The sequence below is a fragment of the Arvicanthis niloticus genome, chromosome 2 (genome assembly GCF_011762505.2).
Source record: "Arvicanthis niloticus isolate mArvNil1 chromosome 2, mArvNil1.pat.X, whole genome shotgun sequence".
NCBI classification, from domain to species: Eukaryota; Metazoa; Chordata; class Mammalia; order Rodentia; family Muridae; genus Arvicanthis; species Arvicanthis niloticus.
This window is the reverse complement of record NC_047659.1, coordinates 10,805,912-10,827,748: the sequence shown is the minus strand read 5'-3', so window position 1 is coordinate 10,827,748 and position 21,837 is coordinate 10,805,912. Positions and strand designations below refer to the sequence as shown.

Here is a 21,837-nt window from a genome sequence, read left to right as displayed (position 1 = left end):
GATGTTTCTCCTGCCTCTAGTTTCCCCTTTTTCACAATGCTATGTAATTAGAAGCAGACAGACGGACTTCTTTCATACAGCAATATGCATTTAAGGGCAGCCAAATATTCCACTGAATGGCTACACCACAGTCTGCTAATCCATTCTCCTACAGGAGAACATCTGGGTGGCGCCCAAGATTTGGTATTCAGGTCTCACTCTGTATTTTATTTTTGTGGCAGGGGGTATGTATTTCCTAGTTCATCCACTGGAAACACACAGAAACAAAGACCAGTCCAATAGCAATGCATGTTGCTTAAATCTAGATCATGGTCTTCAAGCATCATCCCTGCAAAGAGATTGGGGGCTCCTAAATTATGATCTCAGGTGTGTAGCAAGGCGTTCACAAGGTCCATCTAGAGCACCTTGATCTTCTGAAGTGTAAAGGGACCACCAGAGCCTCCTGGGGTCATGGGCTTCAGGGGTCAACCCAAAGAGGGCCCCTCTGGCCAAAGGGAAAAATGAGACAAGAGTAGGAAACTCAGGAAATGGCAACACATTAAATCTATATATTCACAAAGAGAGTAGAGAAATAATCCCCAGGCCAGTGAGGTGGCTCAGAAAGTAAAGGGCTCGCTTCCAGGCCTGACAATCGGAGTTCAGTCCCCATAGCCTGCCTATGTGCTGTGGCATGAGTGTATCATGTGCTCACATACATGAACAGGTGCACAAAATAAATGAATAATCATGAAAACATTTTTTAAAATAACTCCAGTCTGGGGGTGTGGCTCAGCAAGAGAGTGCTTGCCTAGCATCCCCAAGACCCTGGGTTCTATCCCTAGTACTGAAAATAAAAATAAAAATGGTCTGGGGGTGTCTCTCAGTTAGTGAGCACTTGCTTAGCAAGCACAAAGCCCTGGGTTCGATCCCCAGTATGAAATAAAAACAACCACAGAGGTCACACCTTTAATATCTGTTGGGAGGTGGGGGTAAGAGAACAGTAAGGTCAAGGTCATTCTGGACTAGATAGAGTAAACCAGGTCAGCCAGGACACATGACATCCTGTCCTTAAAAAGAAACAACCTAACTAACTCATGATTTGGGAAACAGTCAAAGCCAAGGCGGCCAGGCACAATGGGCACACCTGTATTGCCCTCATTAGGGAAACTGAGTCAGGAGGGCTGTAATGAGACAGACTGGGCAGCTTTGCATGACTGTTTCAAAATAAAAAGTTAAAAAAAAAAAAAAACTAAAAATAAAAAAGAACAGAAGCTGAGGGTAGAGTTTAGGAGTGGAATACTTGCCCAGCATGAATGAGGTTCTGAGTTCAATTCTTAGTGTAAAAAATACATACATACATACATACATACATACATACACATGTACACATACGTCAAGAGCCAAACCCTCACTATCTCTCTTGCATGTTCTGAAGGACCTCTATGGTACTCAGTACAATGAAATAGTTTCCAAGGAGACTCTGCCATCCACACAGATCCCAGCTAATACACAAAGAAGGCAGTTAGCCACAGAATAGCATCCTTTTGCAAGTCCTGACCCAGTGACGAATCTAGACGTCAGCACCGGTGTCCACTAACTTCACACGTAACACAAAAGAGTTGACACAAAGAGACACTGTGGACTCCTGGCAGGAGGACACTACACCTCCCTCGGGGCAGGCTGCCAAAAATTGAAGCTGAATCTGATCAAGCCTCCAGATCTAATTACAGGAACTTCAGAGGACAGAGGAGCATGTTTAAGGACCCATCAGGAATACCCTCAGCGGAGATCTAGACCTGAGAAAACGCTGAAGGACAAACAAGCTGTTTTTCTCAACCAATAAACGGCAAGGGCTGGAGAAAGCGGCAGGCAGAGAGGGAAGCCAGAAGCCTCAGAGTCTCGGAAACCGTTCCTAGCCCTTCCTGTAAGGTAAGAAAGCGGAAGACCATCCGGGGTCTGGAAAATTGGCTGGACCTGTCAACTTGGTTGAATTAGCAATGAGGCACCAATGAGGCACAGACGCTAGGGGAGTCTGTGACAGCGTAACCCACAGACGGTTGCTTGAGGCAAGAAGACCCACCTTGAAGATGAGCGGCACCGTTCCAGGGGCTGAGGTCAATAAAAGCGGGGAAGGAAAAAGTGGGCTGAGCCCCAGCCCTTGCCTCTCTCCACCTCCTGAGCCTCAGCTGCCTCCATCTCTTGATACCACGATTTCCCTACCATGATGGACTGTGAACAAAATTAATTTTCTTTCTTTATGGCACCTTTGTCTGAATTTTGGTCACAGCAGCAGAAGACTAGCCCAATGGTATCGTTGCAATTTAGAAAGGGGCGGAGAGGAGGCATCCCTCCCTAGGACCCCCATGGTGGACGGAGAGAACCAGTTCCCACAAGTTGTCCTCTGACCTCTATACATGGGCCACAGTAAATGGGCACCTCTTCACTTACTGCTGTTGCAGAGGACATGGGTTCAATCTCAGCACCCCCACCCCCCCATCCCCACCCATAACACTTCACAACTATTTGTATTTCCAGCTTTAGGGGATCTGACGCCCTCTTCTGGCCTTCATGTGCACTGTACACACGTGATGCAGTTAACACAGACAAAACTCTCATAGGCATACATTTAAAAAATAAATACAATAAAGAAATTTTAATGATTCTTTTTCTTTTAGAAATGTATTATACTAAGTCAGGTATGTTGGCATCCCCTCCCCCCTGTCCCTGTAATTCTAGCACTTGAGAGGCTGACACAGGAGGATTGCTATAAGTTTGAGACCAGCCTGGGCTATATGGTGAGCTCAAGGCCATCTTGGGATACATAGCAAAACCCAGTCTCAAAAATATTTTTTTCACATAGCCCAACAGCTATGCTTGATATAAGATAGAGTTTAGAATCTGCCCTGAAATAATCCATAAAAAAATAATAAAATAAATAAGTAAATATTTTCCTTTTGAATGGTCTGACAAGGTGGTTCAGCACCCATACGGCACGTCCCATACAAGCCTAGTAGCCTGGAGTTTGATTGGTAAATTCCACATAAAGGCAGAGGGGAGAAGCCTTGACTCTACAAGGCTTCCTCTGACCTCTGCATGAGCATGTATACATCATGAATATGTATGACATGCAAATGAGAAATATGTTTTTAAGTCATCCACTGGCAAGGAGAAAAGGGACTGAGGACTTAGCTTAGTCGTACAATGCTTGCCTAGTGTATATGAGGCTCCAGGCTAGATCTACATATCTACAAAATAAATAAATTAATAATTCTAAGTCCATTGGGAGGGGAAGATTGGAACGGGAAAATAACAAGACAGGTATGCAAATGAGTTGTAATAGCTGAACTTAATAATGGCCATATTGTTCTACTTTTATAAAAATTTGAAATTTTTCATCATACAAAAGAAGTTGCTGGGTGTGGCAAAGCATGCCTTTATCCCTAGCACTGCAGAGGGTTGAAGAAAGAGGGATTGCTGAAACTTTAAAGCCGTCCTAAGCTTCATAGTGAGTACCGGGCCAGCCAGGGCTATAAGCCAGACTCTGCCTACAAACAGATGAACAAAAAATTCACAAAAAAAAAAAAAAAAAAAAAAAAAATGGAGGCCAGGAATGGTGGTGCGCATCTTTAATCCTAACACTTAGGATGCAGAGGCAGGAGGATCCCTGTGAGTTCAGGGCCCAGCCTGGTCTACAAAATGAGTTCCAGGACAGAGAAACCCTGTCTTGAAAAACAACAATATTAATTTGAAAATCACTTTCTCAGAACAAAATCAGGCTTGTGCTGAGGGTCTCTGATACTGCCTACACTTTTGTCATTGTTTGGCATAAGGTGGCTGCGGGTAACTCTCTTCCCACGAGCCTCTACTTTCAGAATGTACGTGAGTAGGTTTGCTCTAGGGGGCCCTGGATACCAGGCATCCATTGCTGTGCCAGCCTTCTTCCTAAGAGAAACCACCAGTCACCAGGCAGAGGAAATCCAACACCAAATCCAATGATGACAGGCACGGGGAGAGGGGGGGGTGCTATGAACCCACCTTCCAGGAAGGCTTCCTCTGGGCAGGCGCAGAGCTAGGAAGGTCCCAAAGCACCAGGACCAAAAAAGATGTTGTCAGCATGGTGTAGGGAGGATGAGCCAGGGTTTTAAGACATACAGGTTCAAATCTGAGGTCTTCTCTTTTATCTGCAGGACATGAGCATGTGCTGTCCCCTAACTATGCCTTGTTTCCCCAGCAGTAGTGACTGAGACAGACAGAAGAACCCTTCACAGTTGACCTGACAGCAGGCTGTGATAGGGCAACATTTGGGGAATTTTGTACTGTTACTGGTCTGTCAGATAACCAAAATGTATATAGCACCCATCCTCTCCCCTCCTCTAGGCCTTCCCCGTTATTCCTGTGTTTCTCTTGAAGCTTGGGGAAAAAAAAAAGAGAGAGGAGGTGAAGGAGATTTATGACCTCCTTACACTTGAAGGAGCCACAAGGACACTGAGAACAGGCCGAACACAGTCTGACCTGTCAGAATGTGAAAGAGGGCTTCCGGGAAGAGGTGACATTTACAGAAACACACAAAAGATGCATAGGGCTGAGCTAAAAAAAAAAAAAAAAAAAAAAAAAAAACAGGACGGAGTCCAGCTATATAGGCTGAGGGAGCCTCGCCAAGTCTGAGATGCTGAAATAAGGCCAAGAGTGTTGGCAAGGTGAAGCCATGCAGAGACAGAGGGAAGGGAGGCAGAGACCAGGCCAATGAGAGGCCATCAGAAGGTTTCTGGAGTTGGAGGCTTGTCCTGGGCTTAGAAAAGCCTGACTCGCCAAGCTCTTCCCGGGAGGAGAATTCTGCTGGGCATATCGTGTGGGCTGGAAGCAGAGGTGGAGCCAGGATGCACAAATGGAATTTTCTGGCTTTTCCACACTCTATGGAACAGTTGCAGGGCTTTGGGGATCTCAGCAAGCTCAAAGACCCACTGCACACACACACATACACACACACACACACACACACACACACACACACTGAGGTTGCTTGCTATCCAGAGGTGTGGAGGGGAGGCAGTGACGTTGGTCAAGGCACTTCACAGGGTGAGTCTCATCTTCCTGTTGGGTTCACTGGGCAATCATGACAGCTAGCTCACAGGGTCACTTTGGGCTTCCGTGAGGTCACTGATGTTAGGAGTGTCACCAGGACCATTCGGTGAGCCTCCGCAGTGCTTAGTAGCAAGAAGGGCACCAGACACAGCTTTGACTGTGGGGACGGACATTGCAGAGCTTTCTGCATCTCGTGCTCACAGGAGCCCCTCCTTCTGTGGAGGGTCCAGCAGGGGTTGCTTGGGGGCTGCATTCCAGAAAGAACAGCTCTGTGTAACATGAAACCCTGACTCTGGAAACACAACCTCTATGGGAAATTGGAGGATAAGGCCTGCTCTGCGAACTTGCCCAGCCTCATTGCATACAAAGGGGATATTGAAACCCAAAGCCTGGTCACTTGGCCTCTGGCCTACAGGGCTTGCCCTTCACTGCAGCCAGAGGGATTGTCCTGAGCAACACACTTGACCATGGCATGGCTATTGAAACCCTTCAAGGTTTCCTAGCTCTCAAGTGCAAGTCCGCCCTCCTTATCAGGACCAATGTGACTCCTTATCGGGACACAACTTTTTTGAGACCAGCCACATGGGCATCCATGGCTCCTGCAGCTTCCTGCTTCAGGGCCTTTGCACATCCCTTAGCTCCTCTAATAGGAAGGACTGATATTCTGAATTGCTACAAATTCTAAAGACCACAGAGAGAGGGGTTGGGGAGGTGGCTCAGTAGTTTGGATCCCCAGAACCTCTGGGGGGGGGGGGGAAACAGTAATCCCAGCACTCAGTAGACAGAAATGGGGGATTCCCTGTGGCAAAATAACCAGCAAGACAAACCAGAATCCACAACAGAATGAGGCCTTGATAGATTAAGTAGAGAATGATTAAGACTCTCCCTGTCAACTTTGGGCATCTTACGTGAGTATACACACACACACACACACACACACACACACACACACACACACACGAGCATTCCACACAGACATGTGTTCACATACATACAAACAAATGACCACAGACCTTGTTAAACTCCCCAATAGTAGAGTGAAGTATCCAAAATCACTGGCTCAATGAGAATGGAGGCCGAGGCTGGGAGAACAGCCAAGGACTCTTGCAACTCAGCTCCACCCACCCACCCACCCACCCCCAGACTCCAGAACCTTTGAGCCACGACTCAATCAAAACAGGGCAGCAAGAGTGGATCAGATCAGAACGCCAAGTTAGGATGTGTTCAAGATGAAGATCAGCAGAGACACATAGGGCAGTCCTCTGTCCAGACCTCAGCCTCAGTTTCCTCATCCACAGGGTGGGGCTGAACAGCTGACATCCAGGAATGTAGTGCTGGCATTGGCTGAATGCTCAGTGAATGGCATAATGTCACCTCGCTGGTGAGACGCAGCATCTAGGGAGACTGGACCAGTCTAGTCCAAACCAGCCCTATCAATTAGGCAGCTGGAGCCTGGGAAACCATCCTGCCCTGTTTGCTGTTTGGGGTTTTGTGTTTCCCAGCGTTTCCTTTGGAAAAAGTCCAGCTTCCTCCCATGCTGGAAGAGGACTCTGTTCACGCCTGGGCCTGGATGCCCAGGGGAGCCATGTGGAGAGGTGACAAGAGCCTGGGGTTTGGAGTTAGGCCAGTTGGGGTTTGAATCCAGGATCTGACCCTTTCAAGGCTTTGTGACCTCTCACAAATGACTTCACCTCCCTGAGGTGCTGATTTTGTTGCCAGTTGTCTCCGAGGATTCTAGATGTGGGTGGAAGGGCTGAGATGAAAGAAGATTCTAGGTACATTTTCCTGGTGTACAGGGTGTTTCTTTGGGGGAATTCTAGCTTGGGGTCGGGGGATGTTTCTAGGCTTCCAGCAAGATCACTAACACAAATGCCTCGTGGGCGGGGGTGGGGGTGACCAATTCTGAATGGATGGGATAAGATATGTAATGTGAATGAGTTAAACTCCAGAAAGTCAGCCCCTTGAGGGGACGGGAGTCCCAAGTTGTCAACCCCATGATGGTCCTTCAGAGAGAACTGACTTTTCCTACAAAACCTCATGATTAAGTACAGGAAGGAAAATGTGCTATATGATGTCATTTAGATGAAAGTTCAAAACCAACCAAACTGAGGACAGAACCAGAAAGAGCAAACTGGTGGAGGGAGGCAGTGCTTTTGGGAAACCAGCAGCATCCTTGGTCTTAATCTAGGATTACTGGCATGGGAGTGTCCCCTTTATAATTTCACACTCTGTACACGTTTCTATATGCATATTATAGTTCAATAAAAGTTCTATAATCAGTTCAAAGAAACACATTAAAGCTGCAGGGCTGGGAGGAGAGAATGCTGGCGTGGGCTCCACAGAAACCCTCCAACTGTGCTTAAAGGTCAGGTGAAGAAGGGCAGGACAGAAAGGCAACCTCTCTTACCAGCCCTGTCTTCCAGGGGTATCTAAGTGAGCTCTCACAGGCAACAATGTAACTCTCAGACTCACCCTTACTTAGCATTCATTTAACTTCCAGCAGGGAACAAAGAATGGGTAAGCCTTGATTTGTTTCCAAAAGGGCCTTTTGGAAACAGCAAACCTGAAGACCCCGTTTTCCAAGCCTGAGCACCCCCATGGAGAACCCAAAGGCTTTAGACTCCACTGGCAGGTTCTTAAGGTACCATTAAGCTGAGGACAGCAGAGGACCAGCCCAGGCTCCACCCCTCTGCCGGACTGATGCAGGGGTTCTGGGTTTATTTTTATTTGCTTGTGCCTTGCTCTTTGTCTCTTCCGAGGGCCAACACACGATGCACACATCTCCTGCATCACATGGAGCAAGCGGCAGAGCCAAACAAACGCACATCATCAGATGCATTTATTTGCACAGACACTCATAAAAACTTTACTAGACACCAAATAATTACAGGAAGGGGCCAACCTCCAATTCGGCTGAGCCGCAGCGTTTTGAAGTGGATTTAAGATAGAGATCAAATAAGAGAGGCACCCGCCCTGGCTCACACCCACCCCCCTTCCCCAGCCGTGGACCCTCAGGGTGGAGACCAATGAACTCTCTGGCTTTGGTGAATTTGTGTCCGATTCTGTGAGTTCGTCTTAAGTTCCTAATGAGGCTTTTATGGCTCCAAACATGGTCCTTCACCCCCTCTTTGTTCTGGTTCCTGTCCTGGACTGGGATGCCCCTCATTCTTAAAGACAGAATACTTGTTAAAACCATCCATTTGGCAAGAAACATAGAGATGCTTAAGCAAAGTGCTTGGTAAAAAGCAAACATAACAGGAGATTACACACATCGCAGTCTCTAACGGGTTACTCCTTAAAGGGCTTTTTTTTTTTTTTTTTTTTTTTAAATCTTGATTGTATTGCCTCTCAAAGCTCTCACTGTCAGTGCTAGATACCCTCAGCCTCAGGTTTCATGTCAAAATGAGAAGGCTGAGCTGTCGGGGCTGGGTGCCCAAGCACTGGCTGTCTCGTGTGGCCAGTCCACAGCAGCTGGCACAGGAACTTCACCTGTCCTGGAGAGAAGGAAGAGACTAGACAGGACTGAATTTGAGACATGTCTGTTTTCCTTCTGGCTCTAGAGAAGGGAGAGGAAGAGGAGGAGGAAGAGAGTCTCCTGTGTCTAAGTAGCAGCTTCCCTCCCATACAATTATTCATCAAATAGTGCATCTGGAGCCCTACAGTGAGCCACACCGTGAGCACTTCCATGTACCCTCCCAGGAACTCTGGAAGAGCAATGCTTCTTTTATGCCCACTGCACAGACAGGAACATTGAAGTACACAGGTACTTCACAAGTCCTCTGCCCAGACAAGATCTGGGCGCTTCCAGAGACCTACCCTTCTCCCGTCCCTAACCATTGCATAGCCAGTTAGGAGACCCCAGCTCTGGGCTACCCAGTCCTGGGAGGGCCTTCTTTAAACCTTCCCAAAGGCTGCCGGCAGCTTTTAGATCTGAGGGAGCCTGATTTCTCCACACATGGAGCAAGCCCTTGACTAATGGTCCAGAGTGATGGTTGTTGGAGGGCTGAGGGATTTGCCTGCGAATGTTCATCTCCCGGCTCTGAGCATCCAAACATACACTGGCTACCAAACATACACTGGCTACCGGCAAACCCTGGCACCCCGCTCTCATCAGCCTCAAAAGCCCCCAGAGGAGAATAAGAAGCACCTCAAGAGTCCCTCTCCAGTCTCGCCTTTCTAGAGAACTTCCACCAGCACAGAGAGACCTCAGAAGCCCTTCCAATGCTTTGACTTCTGTGTCCTGGGTGAAGATGCTCGGAGGGGTACCTGGATGCTCGAGGGTTGGAGTGCCAACAATCGACCTCTGCTGAACCTTGGGCACTCCCTTGCTCCATTTCTGTGGTCTTCGGGTTCATCGTCACCGGAGTCCTCGGATAGACTGAGTTTCTCCGGGAGAGCAGCTCCCGACTTGGCCCACAGCTTGAGACAGCTTTGATTCTGCACAGCAGAGCCTCGTAGATTTTGAGGCTCCATTAGTCTGGGGCAGCATGGGGTGGGCCTAGGTGGGCCTAGGTGCAAGATGGCCTCGGCTCTTGAGGCAGAGCAGGAAGGCCGGTGCTGAATGCTTCTGATATTCTTCTTGCTGATGAATCCAAGGCTGTGTCTGGTTCTCCTCCTGCTGGGATCTGATACTCCAGCCCGTTGTTCTAAACCTGGAGGGAGGGTCCTCTCTCTCCCGGACTCTTGGGTCAGAAGAACCAAACGGTTGGGTTTTCTTTGGTGTAGCCCTACCCCTCCCACCACCCTCCCCCCACTCCGCTCACTTGCATGAGACAGGTCACTACCGAGTGAGGTTACAAAGTCCTAAAGGAAAAGAGCCAAAGATGAAGTCGGGGGTCAGGATAAGGAGAGCCCGAATCTCTCCCTGTTTTGTTTCTTGAGATTCCAGCTGGTTGCTGGCAGCCCGCCTCCTCCTTCTTTGCTCAGGTGGAAACAGTCCCGAGTGGATTCTGCAGCAGACGTCGGAGGCCACAAGCATCCCGCGTTGGGCGGCGCGCGCGGGAGCGATCTGCTACCAGCGTTGTGAGTCTCAGAACCGGGGTGGGCATCGGCTTGTACAGAAGCAGGCGGAGCCAGGAGCTTGAGGCCCGCGGAGAGAAGTAGGTTCCAGGCCTAGGCCGGTGTTCTCCTGTCCAGTCGCATTATTCTTCCTCAGAGGCAAAGGATGGAAGACCAAGAACCCTAAGGATGCTTCGGAGACACATGGACGACTATGCGGGGCAATGTGAAGACCGGGAATACACAACTCAGGTTGAAGAAGCAAGGACAAAGAACAAGGACCGAGGCCTACGGGTCGAGTGGAATAGATAGAAGGAAACAGGCGTGCAAAAGGGATCAAGGTTGTGAACGGCGCATCCTCTATCAGACTAGAGACAATCCTGGTTTCACCGTTCACCAAGGGAGCGCTGGACTCAGTTGCCGACGGTTACGGCAGCCTGACCTGAGTGGGCCCGGTACAGGGCTGCAGCTTGAACAGGGTGCCCAGGGAGAGACCCCCAAAACCCTGCACCTTGAAAAACACACCAGCCATGCATCGAATGGGCGGGGTGGGGTGGGGGTTACAGGTGTGCCCTTGGCGCTGAGACCTGGCTTCAAGCACTGCAGAATGCGCAGCAAACACAACCAAAGGTCCAGACCCGGTCTTGGACGCCAGCCAGAGGATCAGGGAAGCCTCAGAGGCCGTGTCACAGGGGCCTCCATTCAGCCAAAGAGAAACGGAGAGGGATGGAGTAGAAATGGTCAGGCACAGGAGCGTGGGGGGAAATGAAGATGGGGGTGGAACACTGCGCGGATTGCTTAGAGTCTGAGGTGCATCTTTAGGGCTTGTGACAGAGAAGATACTTCGATTCAGCCTGAAGGAGATGGCAAAGGTCTGGAACCAGGGCTTTCGGTGCCCAGCAGTGGTTGCAGGGACACACTATGGCCAGCAGAGGGCGGAGTGCACCCGGTCGGCCCGCTGCCTCTGCGCGCGGTTCGGCGCCTCTCGGCTCTGCACGCCCCAACCTTACCCGCTCGGCTTCTTCCCGCAGCGACGCGCCGGGGCCCAGATACCCAGAAAAGGCGGTCGAGGCCCAGGCCTCTGCCCAACCTCAGGGCTCAAGGCCTTAGATTTCCCACACTGCGTAACGACAAGCGGACGAAGGGTGGGTGAAGAAAACTCTACGTCCACATACCCATGCTCCCGGAGACAGACACACAAAGGCGACGAGAAATACACAGAACACAAAGCCACAAACACAAAAACCCCTGGGCGACACAGAACAATTCAGGAGCTCGGGGGGTGGGGGTGGGGGGCAAACAGAAACACAAAGGTAACTCGGAGACACACTTATACAGAAAAATCTACCAGACACCGCTACAGGGGCCGAGGCGCATACAAAGGCGTAGACATCTTCGCTGTGACACAGACACGAGGACACACACAAAGACGTGCAAAAACATGACATAGAAGCACGAGAGGTTCCGCAGACATGCATGCAACACTCAGACATTCACTGCCTGGAAAGGTCGCAAGGACACACAAACACAAAATGTATGTGCACAGGAACACGGGTGCACACGTACTCAATAGCCTCCGAGTCCCGAGCGCCGACACGCACAGACACACTCGGATACCCACCGACACACACGCAGGTACTGGGGTGGGGCGGTGACCGCTAATCCTCCACAAAGCCGGGCCCCTCCGCCCCCCCCCCCCCCAAGCACAGGGGGCCACTTCTGACCAAGCCTCCTGCAGGCTCCAAATCCGATCCGCCCTCTCGCCTCCAGCGGGGTCAGGGGACCCGCCCTCCGAGCCCTCCATCCCCTCCCGGCTCCGCGCCGCTGCTCCACAGCCGGAGGGGCCAGAGCCGCCCAGCAGCGGCTCACGGGGGCAGCTAGCTCCTGCCCTGGGACCGCACCATCCCTCCTGCTATTCCAGGACGAAACTCGCGCGGGAGTGGTGGGGCCGAAGGTACCCTGTGTCCTGACGCGACGTCTTCTAGTTTCCTCGCGGGTGTCTGACCCGATGCACTCAGAAGTCGCCAGCTGCATGCCGCTGGCCTTGCGTTGCCCGCTGTCGAGGCCCACTTTGCCCAGGTTGGCCAACTCTCAGTCTCTAACCCTAGCCAGGCCCCTTAGTCACAATGAAAGGGCACCGATTTCAGAGGTCACACGTATTTCCTTAGAACGACCGTACCCGCGTCGTTCTAGGCCTCCACCCCTGGATCTTGGGGCCACCATTTCTTACCTGCCCCTCATAGTCCAAGCTCTGGAAGTTCCAACCTTCACCTACTGACCCCTTCCGGGAACGAGATCCCTTTCCGAGCCCTGTTGACCCTCTCTTAACAGTCTCTTGGTCTCAACCCGGGCCTGACCACCTTCATTCACCCAATGTCTCCCATTCTGGATCTGGGGGCCCCTTTAGCTCACTCTTCAGCCCTATTTCTGCAATGCCTGGACTTTTCGGGACCTCTCACTCAAACTGTAGCCCTTGCACCCCCTCCCCAGGTCAGGGCTCCCTTTGGCTAGTCCGAGGCCAGCGGTGCTTGCTCTCATCTGATGTTCTCCATCACTCGACCCTAGGAGCCCTCTCTGCGCCCTAGGCTGTCCGGTGCAGGCCCCGCCTCCCGAGAGGGACACTAAGTCAGACCCTGCGACCTACCTTAGCCTACAAGTCCGGGTTTGGGGCAGCCGCACCAGCCTGGCGCCGTCCCCTAGAGAAGTCACTGCGTTCCCCGCCGTCTGCACAGTTTGGCCTCGCTCGGGGCCACTCCTCTGAGCGCTGGAGCTTAAAAAAAAAAAAAATATTAATAATAAAAAAGGCAAGAAAGAAAAAAAAAAAGCAAGCCTGATTTCCCCAACTCCCAAATCAATTTTTCAAGAGGGGTGGGGCACAGAATTTATTTCGATGGCTAACCAAACTTCTGCCAAGGGTGGGCAGGATGGCCGTCTGGGTTCAGGGCGCGGCTCCGGGTGCAGGCCGGGGGCTCAGGGAGCCCTCCCGCAGGGAGGGGGGGAGGCGACGGCACTATTTGACGTGGAGCAGCCGGCTCATCCCGGCGCAGTGATACGAGGCGCACCAATGAGTTCAAATGTCAGGAAGTTTGAGGAGGGGTGAGGCGGCTCCGGGCCGGAGTATCCCTCCGCCGCCAGCCCCAGCTCTAAACCGAGCGGCTCCTCGGGCGCACCATGGCACTGGAGTAGTGCGGGGAGCGCGCCTGGAGCCCCGCGGCCCGCTGCGCCCCGCCCGGGACCCTGCTGCGTCGCCCGCTCCCCCCCAGCCCGCGGGGCCGCCCCTGCACCCCCGCCCCCTCCCCCGCCCGCCGCCGCCGCCTCCTCCTCCTCCCGGCGGCTCCGCGTGCCGCCCGCCGCCGCAGCCGGGACCCGGGGCTGACAAGCAGGTGACAGACGAGCAGCGGGTGCGCGTGGCTGCGAGTAGCCGGGAGAGCGCGGCGCGCGGGGCTGCCAGCCGCCCGGGCCCTCCCGCACGACGCCGGGGCCCGGGGCCAGCGCGCCGCCGCTCCACGCTCGCTCCGGGACAGCGGGCGGCCCCGATCCCGCGGGTGCCGCGCCTCCGGGGCTGCAGCGGAGCGGGCGGACCGGCCGGAGGGTGAGCGGCCCAGCCGGCAGGGTCTGCAGCGCGCCGGGCGTCCCATGGATATAGCAACAGGTCCCGAGTCGCTGGAGAGGTGTTTCCCTCGCGGGCAGACGGACTGCGCCAAGATGTTGGACGGCATCAAGATGGAGGAGCACGCCCTACGCCCCGGACCCGCCACTCTGGGGGTGCTGCTGGGTGAGTACTGGGTCGCAACCTCCGAATAGTCCGGGTCAGGGGGTAGGGCCGTCCGTCGTGCCGCTGTGGACACCGGTGTGAGGGCCAAAGAATAAAGAAAGTAGGTTTTCAGGACGTGGGGAGGGGGTCCGGACCCCTGGAATGACCACCGGAGGGGCAACAAGCACACCTAGACAGCTCCCTAAGGGGACAGCGTTTAGGGACGTCACCTAGACAGAGGACTGAACAGCCTCAGCCGTCACTCACACCATCCTCTCCGAGTCTGGGTTCTAGTACTGCTACTTTGGACTGGGCTGGGGTGGGAAGCGGGTGGCCGGGATGCTCGAGTTGTCTCCTTAGAGCCTGAGAGAGATGCCAGGTCACCTGGGGACGGGGAGCTTCTAGAAGAGGAAAATATCCCCGGGTCTATCCAAACCGCGGGTCTTAGGGCAGAAGGTTCTATCAGCATCGTGGGGCGTGTCAGCCAGCGAGTGTCCTGGCCTCACCTCGCTGCTTGGGTTCCAGCCGGCCACCCCGCGCGGAGCTCCTTCTCCTTGGTAATAAGACCATACGCTGGATCTCCGCGAGCGGGGAGAGTGCAGCGCCCAGCCAAGGCTGCAGGCCCTCGGCCTCTCGGAGCCCCGGCTTACGGACAGGAACGTGCTGTCTAGGGCTGCTGGGTCTCTGGCTCGCTGGCTGGGGTCCTCAGGCGACGGGTGTCGCTCCCGGGCTGGGCCAGGCGGCGCTGACGGCCCGGCTCTCGCCCTGTGCGCTGCAGGCTCCGACTGCCCGCATCCCGCCGTCTGCGAGGGCTGCCAGCGGCCCATCTCCGACCGCTTCCTGATGCGAGTCAACGAGTCGTCCTGGCACGAGGAGTGTTTGCAGTGCGCGGCATGTCAGCAAGCCCTCACCACCAGCTGCTACTTCCGGGATCGGAAACTGTACTGCAAACAAGACTACCAACAGTAAGCGTCTCTCGCCCTCCTCTCTTTCCCCGCCACGGACCAGCACTCCAGCCCGGCCGGTCCCTGCCGGGAAGGGCCCGGGCCGCCCTGCGGCCGGCTCTGCGCTCCACTGGGCCTGGGAGCTCCGAGGGCTCAAAGGGCTGCGTATCTCCGGGCTGGGGCGAATCATCTCATTCCAGCCGGCAGTGGTGGGGTGCCCATAGGTGCCATCTGTTGTCCCGGAAACCTGCGCAGAGTGACTGAATTGGGGTACAAGACAAAGCCCTGGTTAGACTGGTGGATACGATGCTTGTCCTGGGAGAGGGCTTGGCCCCTCTAAGGCCTGAAGTGGGGACCAAGAATTTATTTTCCAAGAAAGGCGTTGCTTTAGAGAGCCAAGCCTGATTGTGTTTCCCCAGTTCAAGAGCGTCTGGGATTCCTGGAGCAGGGAGGTGGGTGCCGAACCCTGGCTGCGGTACAGGCGGGAGATCTCCACCCTGGCTGGCTTAATTCTCTGGTAAAAAGAAATAGGTATCTTTCTTCCTAAACCGTTCCAAACTGGAATTTTGCCCTTAAAATTTATTTTAGCTGGAGAATCAGTCTAGGAAGCTGCAGCCTAGGGATCTTAGTTGGAGTGGCTGACTGAAGGAGTCAGGCCTCTCCCGACAGCCTACTTTCTGGCAGCATGCTGGGAAAGGGTGGTTGATATGGAGAGATGTGGTTTGAGCCTTACCTGCCGGCTTCTATGCTAAGCAGGCGGGCGGCACTGTGAACTTGTATGGTTGGAGGCTGGGGACAGACCGCAGCAGATGCAGAGGTTTTCTTGTGACCTGCCTGGGGTCGTATACTTGGAAGTATAATATGTGTGTGTTGGGGGGGGGGGCGTTTTTGGAGTGCAATGAGGAGCCTCAATGGGAAGAAAGGTTTGGGAATCTTCGGAGCGGAGCTGCAGAGACAAGTGTGAGCCTGTGGGAAGTTCTAAGTGGTGCTCAGGACGGCTTCTTGGATAGGGCTACTCAGGAGCTTTGGGCTGGAGTGTTCTCTTGAGTGTCTAAGCCCTGGACAGAAAAGGGCAGGGCTACGTGTGCCAAGCAGTGAGTGCAACCAAAGCATCGTCTCCAAATCCAGGGTCTAGCTTGAAAGGGGGCAGCTGAACTCTTTGACTGGGGTCTGGCAACTGAGGCTGCAGGCCAGAGCCCTGCAGAGGGCCTTAGTGGCTGGCTGCTGTACAGTCCCCAGGAACTGGGGACCGGTCAGGGACTGCTTTTTGCACCACACTCTTTTTGGTGACTGGGGTAGGGTGGGGGTTTTCTATGGGCAAGAATTGGGGTGGATTTAGAGGAATCTTCTTTTGTTGGCCCTGTAACATGGCGTAGGCCTGTCTCTTGTACGGTGTTCCCCAGGTTTAGGCACGTCATTGGTGTCCGTCCTGTGTCTGTGCCATGGAACTCTAGTTCCTGGGGGGGGGGGGGGGGAAGCCACTAGGCAGTTTGCCCACAGCTGCACATAGAGCAGCAGGAATAAAATGAGGTAGCACTGGTTAGGGACTTGGGGTGACTCAGGTAGCTCCTCTCTGGGAAGTGCCACTAACTTCAGCAGCCCCACAAGTGGGTCTTCTAAGAGGTCTGGAAAAGTAGAAATAAGCCTCTGAAACTTTGGGTTTTTTTTTTTTTTAATAACACTGTAAAGACTTTGCAAACTTTTGTATATATTTGCCGCTGGGATAATTATTGAACAGGGCAAAGACACCTCCCTGGTCCTTCTGGCTCAGCCCTAAAATAGTAACAGGAGGTAGGTGAGTGACCAGCCTCCCTAGTTTACAAAACAATTAAACATTTGCAGCTGCTTTGTCCCACTGATATTTGTTTTTGAAAGAAAAGAAAAACATCACCGAAGAGCTGGCTTCCACCAAGGTGCAAACCGCAGGTGCTAGAAAGGAATTTAGTCCCCAGGACTCGGGTCCCTGAGTTTCCTAAGGAAAGGACCGCCCGTCCGCCTTACCCTTCTCTCCCACTTCCCTCCCCCATCTCTCCTTTCTAACAATAACGACAATTAAGTATCTGCTATAGGCGGGCCTCCTGGTGTGCTTGGGCGGAGTAGTGGTTATCAAGACAATCTTGGGGACAAATCCCCAGGGTCTCCTGGCCGCATTTACTGGGAGCAGGAGATCAACCAAACCCCCAAGAACTCACACGGAAACAATGTTCTTTTACACAATAAAAATATATTTTTATTCATGATTTTTTTCTTTTGAGAATCCCAGATGCGTATTTATATCATGTGTGCACAAATGCTTTTCAGACGAGAATTAAGGCAAACGGGTACAGAGATGTGCTTTCTTGATTTTGAGTGTGTGTATCCTCAGTACTGGGAAATTTGCAGCACACACACACACACACACACACACACACACACACGCACACCACCACCACCACACACCACCACACTTTTGTTCAAAAGTACTTTTTGTGGAAAGCACTCTTCACCCGCCTGCACAGAACGGCAGAGTAGGTCCTTTCAAAGAGGAGCTGTGTTTCTTGGTGTGTCTTCTTCCTTTCGGTTTGTTCCCAACGATTGCAAGCACCCAGGAGCGCGAAGTTGTTTTACGCACCACGGGGGTGATTAACTGGCTATTGGGCACGTATAGGACAATTGATAAAATCCATTCACAGGCCTGGCAGAGCAAAGAAAATGTGGGCCCTGGAACTGGGACGGTTTTGTTTGTACCTTGAAAACTCTCCTACCCACCCCCATCGTCCTTATATGCATTTCGGGGACTCCTTCAAAGGAGGGGGAGGGAAAATCCAAGACCTCGGCCCTCTTTGGAATAGAAAACCGGGTTAGAAACCGGGAAAACGCGGCCTCCGGAAAAAAAAAAAAACCGCTCCGCCCCCCCCCCCCAGAAACTGAGAAAAAATTGACAATCTCCCTCCCCAATATATGTTTGTTTTTCTTGGCAGTTTAGTGAAATCGAATTATGTAACTCCCTTTTCTTGCCGGCTGTCGCTCACTCGCCTCTATTGCTTGTCTGGAAAAGGTTTCTGTCTTAAGGAGGTGGCGGATTCCTGGAGGAGTCTCCGGAAGTGAAGAGGGTCGGTGGGAGAGTCCAAAAATCTGTCACACAATGGAGTCTGACGGCTTGTAGAGCAGCTTGTGTAGGGGTCTTGGGAGCAGTAGGTGTTGGCGTAGGAGCCTTTGTGCTCTCGGGGATGTGGGGCTCCTGCCCGGAGCTCTCCCACCCGCTTGTAAGGAGCCTGCTCGGGCATCCAGTGCCTCTGATGCTACGACCTCCCTGGCTCTGCTGAGAACACTGGGGATTCTTTGGCCTTGTCCTGCCCCCCAGGTAGGGGAATACTTCTCGGCAGAAGAGGACATCCAGGCTATGACTTTGACAAAAAGCCTTCTGAGTCCTGGGCTGTTTTGTTTTTTGTTTTTTGTTTTTTTTTTTTTAAACATTTCTCCGCAAGTGGCTCAGCCGGATTCTTCCCAGAACATTTTTTACTCTTTAAGTGTTTGCCTGAGAAAAGGCTTTCCTGGATCAGGGGGCTCACCTTGGCCTCGGGAACAGCGGCAGCTTCTGTCAGTGTAGCATAGCATCGGAGGGGCAAACCCAGGCTCCTTGCCCCTTTTGGCTTCTGGGTTTCGTTTCCCGGCTTGGAAGGCCTTTCCCTTGGATGTTCTGGTATCCTACTCGCTATTAGCACTTGCTTAACAGTGAAAGCCGCAGCCTGTAAGTATCACTCCTGTATCAAACAAGTTCAGGGTTGCAGACACTGTAGCCCACTCCCTGGCTTACTGGGTCTCTCCAGGAACCTGCTTTTAAAAAAAAAAAAAAAAAAAAAAAAAAAAAAAAAAAAAAAAGGCCAATACTTTGCCTTACGAAGGAGCCTGGGGGTGTTCTCTGGTTCTTCAAGAGCTGAAGGGCTCCCACTGCCAGTGCTAGTCCGAGGATCGCTGGTCCCTTCGAGGGAGCCTGTATATTTAACCCCGGTACCGTCTCTGTGAGTTGGAGATGAGGGAAAGCCTTCCTGCCGCGATAGCATCTGGGGCTGAAGGAAAGCGTTATTCAGTGCCTGACTCCTGGCTCACCCTCTATTCCCAAGGCTCTGGGCTGCTTCGGCCTTATTTGTTTGCAGTATTTTTCTCAAGTGGAGGAAAGCGGCTGCTAGTATCTACTCTACAGTATGTGATTGGAGCGTCTGTCCCTTCCCTCATTCCAATCTTAGGAACACAGCCACCAGACCCCTACCTGACCTTCTGCCTACCTGGGAATATACTCTACATTGTTATAGACTCTACATTAGGTACCCAAAGGATCTGGTATTGTTGTCCTCCGGCTGGGGCTGCAGTTGCAGGGAACACATGTCTTCAAAGATACCCTCCAGACTGCAGACAGGTTTCTTGCTCAAGCCAGGCTGACCACGAACCTCTTTTTAAACACATCAGCGTCATCCCCCAGGAGAGCAATCCCCCTTTTGTGTGACAGGAGGACACTGTGCCTTTACTACCTCCTTGTGCCATAAGAAGAGCTTTAGACACCAGGTCAGAGCCAGGTTCACCTCTCAGCCACAGCGCTCAGCTAAGTGGCAGCCCACCCCGAAGCCCTGGGCTCTCCTGAGCATAGTGACATCACCTCGAACAGTAGCTTCCAGGACTCCAAGGGACACCTGGTGGGGCTTCAGTCCATGTTTCCTTCTGAAGGCATCCCTTATCCCCTGCTCCAGTGTTGGAGAAACTTCTAGTTGTGAGAGCAGGTGACCGCAGGTGACCGTGCTAGCAGCATCTTGGGCTGGTGTGTGGCTCTGTTCTTCCTAGGATCGTGGGTTGTCCCAGAGAAGCAATATTTCCATGAAGGAAACAATGGGCACCCTCAGTGCCTGCATGTGGCTTGGAAAAACATACTCATACTGTCACTTCACAGTTGGACAACTGTCCTAGCTTATTGTTCTTGTGACTCAAATGTCAGGCAAGAAAAACCGATCAACCTCCATGTGCAAGGCCCATCTAAAGGGTGTGGAGAAGAGATCCAGAGACTTAAAAGGAAGACAGACTTAAAGGTGGAAGAACATTCCAGAAGGTTAGAACACACACACACACACACACACACACACACACCAGCTCTGGCTCTGTGGCCCCATCATCTATCTGTAATGGAATAACATAACTTCTCAGGTACTGTCTTGTGACTATGCAGGTTTTTGAAAGAGAGACAGTAGGTAGGAGAGAGAGGAGAGAAAAATATAAACTAACACAGTCCATCACTTAGGAAGGGGGATACTCAATTTGTTAGACAACACAGTCGGTCCTTGGCTTGGGAAATGGAGCAGGGAGGATGGTCCACACAGCCCATGCCAGAGCTTACAACCTTTTAGCCAGCCCTGAGGTGACTAGGACTCCAGGTCCTTGGCTGTCTGACTGACCCAGACAGAAGATCTTTAGCGCTCTACAGTTCTCAGATTCTGTGTTGATGGCAGCAAAAAGAAAAATCCAAATTATATATATTTATTACCGCTGTGGTCAGAAGTGGAGAGGTGATAGTAAGAGGGGTGTGGGGAGGGGAGGGCTGAAAAAGTTGATTCCGAAGGCAGGGGAAGTGAGGTGGCAGACGGCTGCCTTTCCATCAGCCTCTGGTGTTCTCCATTCATATCATAAATGTCTCCTGTCATTTGATGCCAAAAGCAACATGATTTGGTTCCCTGGTGGCCTATAGGGTTTTTCTCCTCCTCCTCTTCTTCTTCCCCTGCAGTAAATGTTTATTTGTTAATAATATACTTTAAACAGCCCAGCCTTGACCTCAAGTCTCCTGAAGCATCCATCTTCTCCTAGAAAAATGTTTCAAAGTTTGTGTAATTTGGGGGAAGGTGTAAGTGACGGGCAGTGAAGGGCCTGTGTTTGCTCTAACTACCGCTGTGGTGAGGAGGGCTAGGCCTACGGGGCTGGTGTGCTCCCAGTGGTATCTGTCCCTTCCTCAATGGCCTTTACCTTTTGCTTGGCCCAGGTCAGTAAAAATAAATTCTCACGTGAGCCCTTCCTTTGTGATGCTCAGGGCAATAGTGTCTCCATCTCAGCTCTGTGACTGACTGGCAGATCCCGGGGTCTGCCTGCTGACCCTGGGGGCCCTGAAGGAGGATGTAAGTTGTGTGGACTTATGGAAGAAATAGGACCTCAAGGAGTGCCTGGCCCCAAGTGACCCTAGACTGGCCTGGAGGCTCCAGTAGTGGTTGAGGGCAGGGCACCTGGCTGGCCTGGCACTTGGTGTGTGGCTGAAGGGGGGGGGGGGGCTCATTCCTAGAATCTGCTTCTATAAGAAACAAAGGTGTTTGCTTCCTAGCTAGCCTGTACTAAAAAGAGCCCCCCTCCACACACACACACACAGAGAGAGAGAGAGAGAGAGAGAGAGAGAGAGAGAGAGAGAGAGAGAGAGAGAGAGGAGACGAACTTTGGGGAGATTGCTGGCTGAGGAGGGAGGGTTCTCCGGGCTGTCCCACCAGAGAGGCAGGAGCAAACTGTTTAAATGAACAAATCTGCTGGGGTGATGAGGCTACCCCAACACTGGGCCTCCAGCTCTCTGTTGCCTAGTGGGGGCTTCCAAAGCCTTGGCCAGGAAAGGAGGGGCAATGCTGACCTGGAATGTGGCTGCCGGGCTGTGACTGTCCCTCTTCCCTTACCTGTCAATTGTAGAGGAGACCCTTATCCCCTATCTATCAGTAGGACTGAAACTGCTGCAGTTACTTGGCCGTCCAGTGTGGATGCTAGCTCAGGCCAGGGTGGAAATCGGGGAAACCGGATGCTGAAGGCTAACCTAAGCTCTAAGCCAAGCATTGTGATCTTAAACATAAAAGGATCAAAAGCGGGGTACTGGCAAGTGCAGCTCTGAGATACAGACCTTAACCATCTCCTACAGACTGGGACCAGAGTCTGAGCCTCGATTTCCTCCTCTGTGAAATGGGGATGACCGGTTGTAAGAAAATGAAGTTGTAAGAAAATGAAGCAAGCTCAGAGGTGCCAGCCTGGATGGGGCACTCAGGGTCAGTGTGTATTTTCTTCCTTCCTGCTGGGAAGTAAGCTGGAGGCAGGAAC

General features: G+C 52.2%; 1 protein-coding gene and 1 long non-coding RNA gene across 3 annotated transcripts in view; one reads left to right on the top strand and one right to left on the bottom strand.

Moving 5' to 3' along the window:
- Positions 1-7,885: 7,885 nt before the first annotated feature.
- LOC143441276 (uncharacterized) lies at positions 7,886-13,262 on the bottom strand. Its single transcript, XR_013108532.1, has 3 exons — positions 12,959-13,262; positions 9,825-12,829; positions 7,886-9,743 (listed from the first exon to the last, which is right to left on the bottom strand). It is a non-coding gene; the product is annotated as an uncharacterized LOC143441276 (long non-coding RNA).
- Positions 13,263-13,596: 334 nt separating this feature from the next.
- Positions 13,597-21,837, top strand: part of Lmx1b (LIM homeobox transcription factor 1 beta) — an 80,701-nt gene continuing 72,460 nt past the window's right edge. For both annotated transcript variants that reach the window (XM_034495600.2, XM_034495599.2), the window contains exons 1-2: positions 13,597-13,834; positions 14,592-14,778. In XM_034495600.2, coding sequence (XP_034351491.1) covers positions 13,696-13,834; positions 14,592-14,778 — 326 coding nt within the window. In that variant the 5' untranslated portion in view covers positions 13,597-13,695. The remainder of the gene's footprint in view (positions 13,835-14,591; positions 14,779-21,837) is intronic.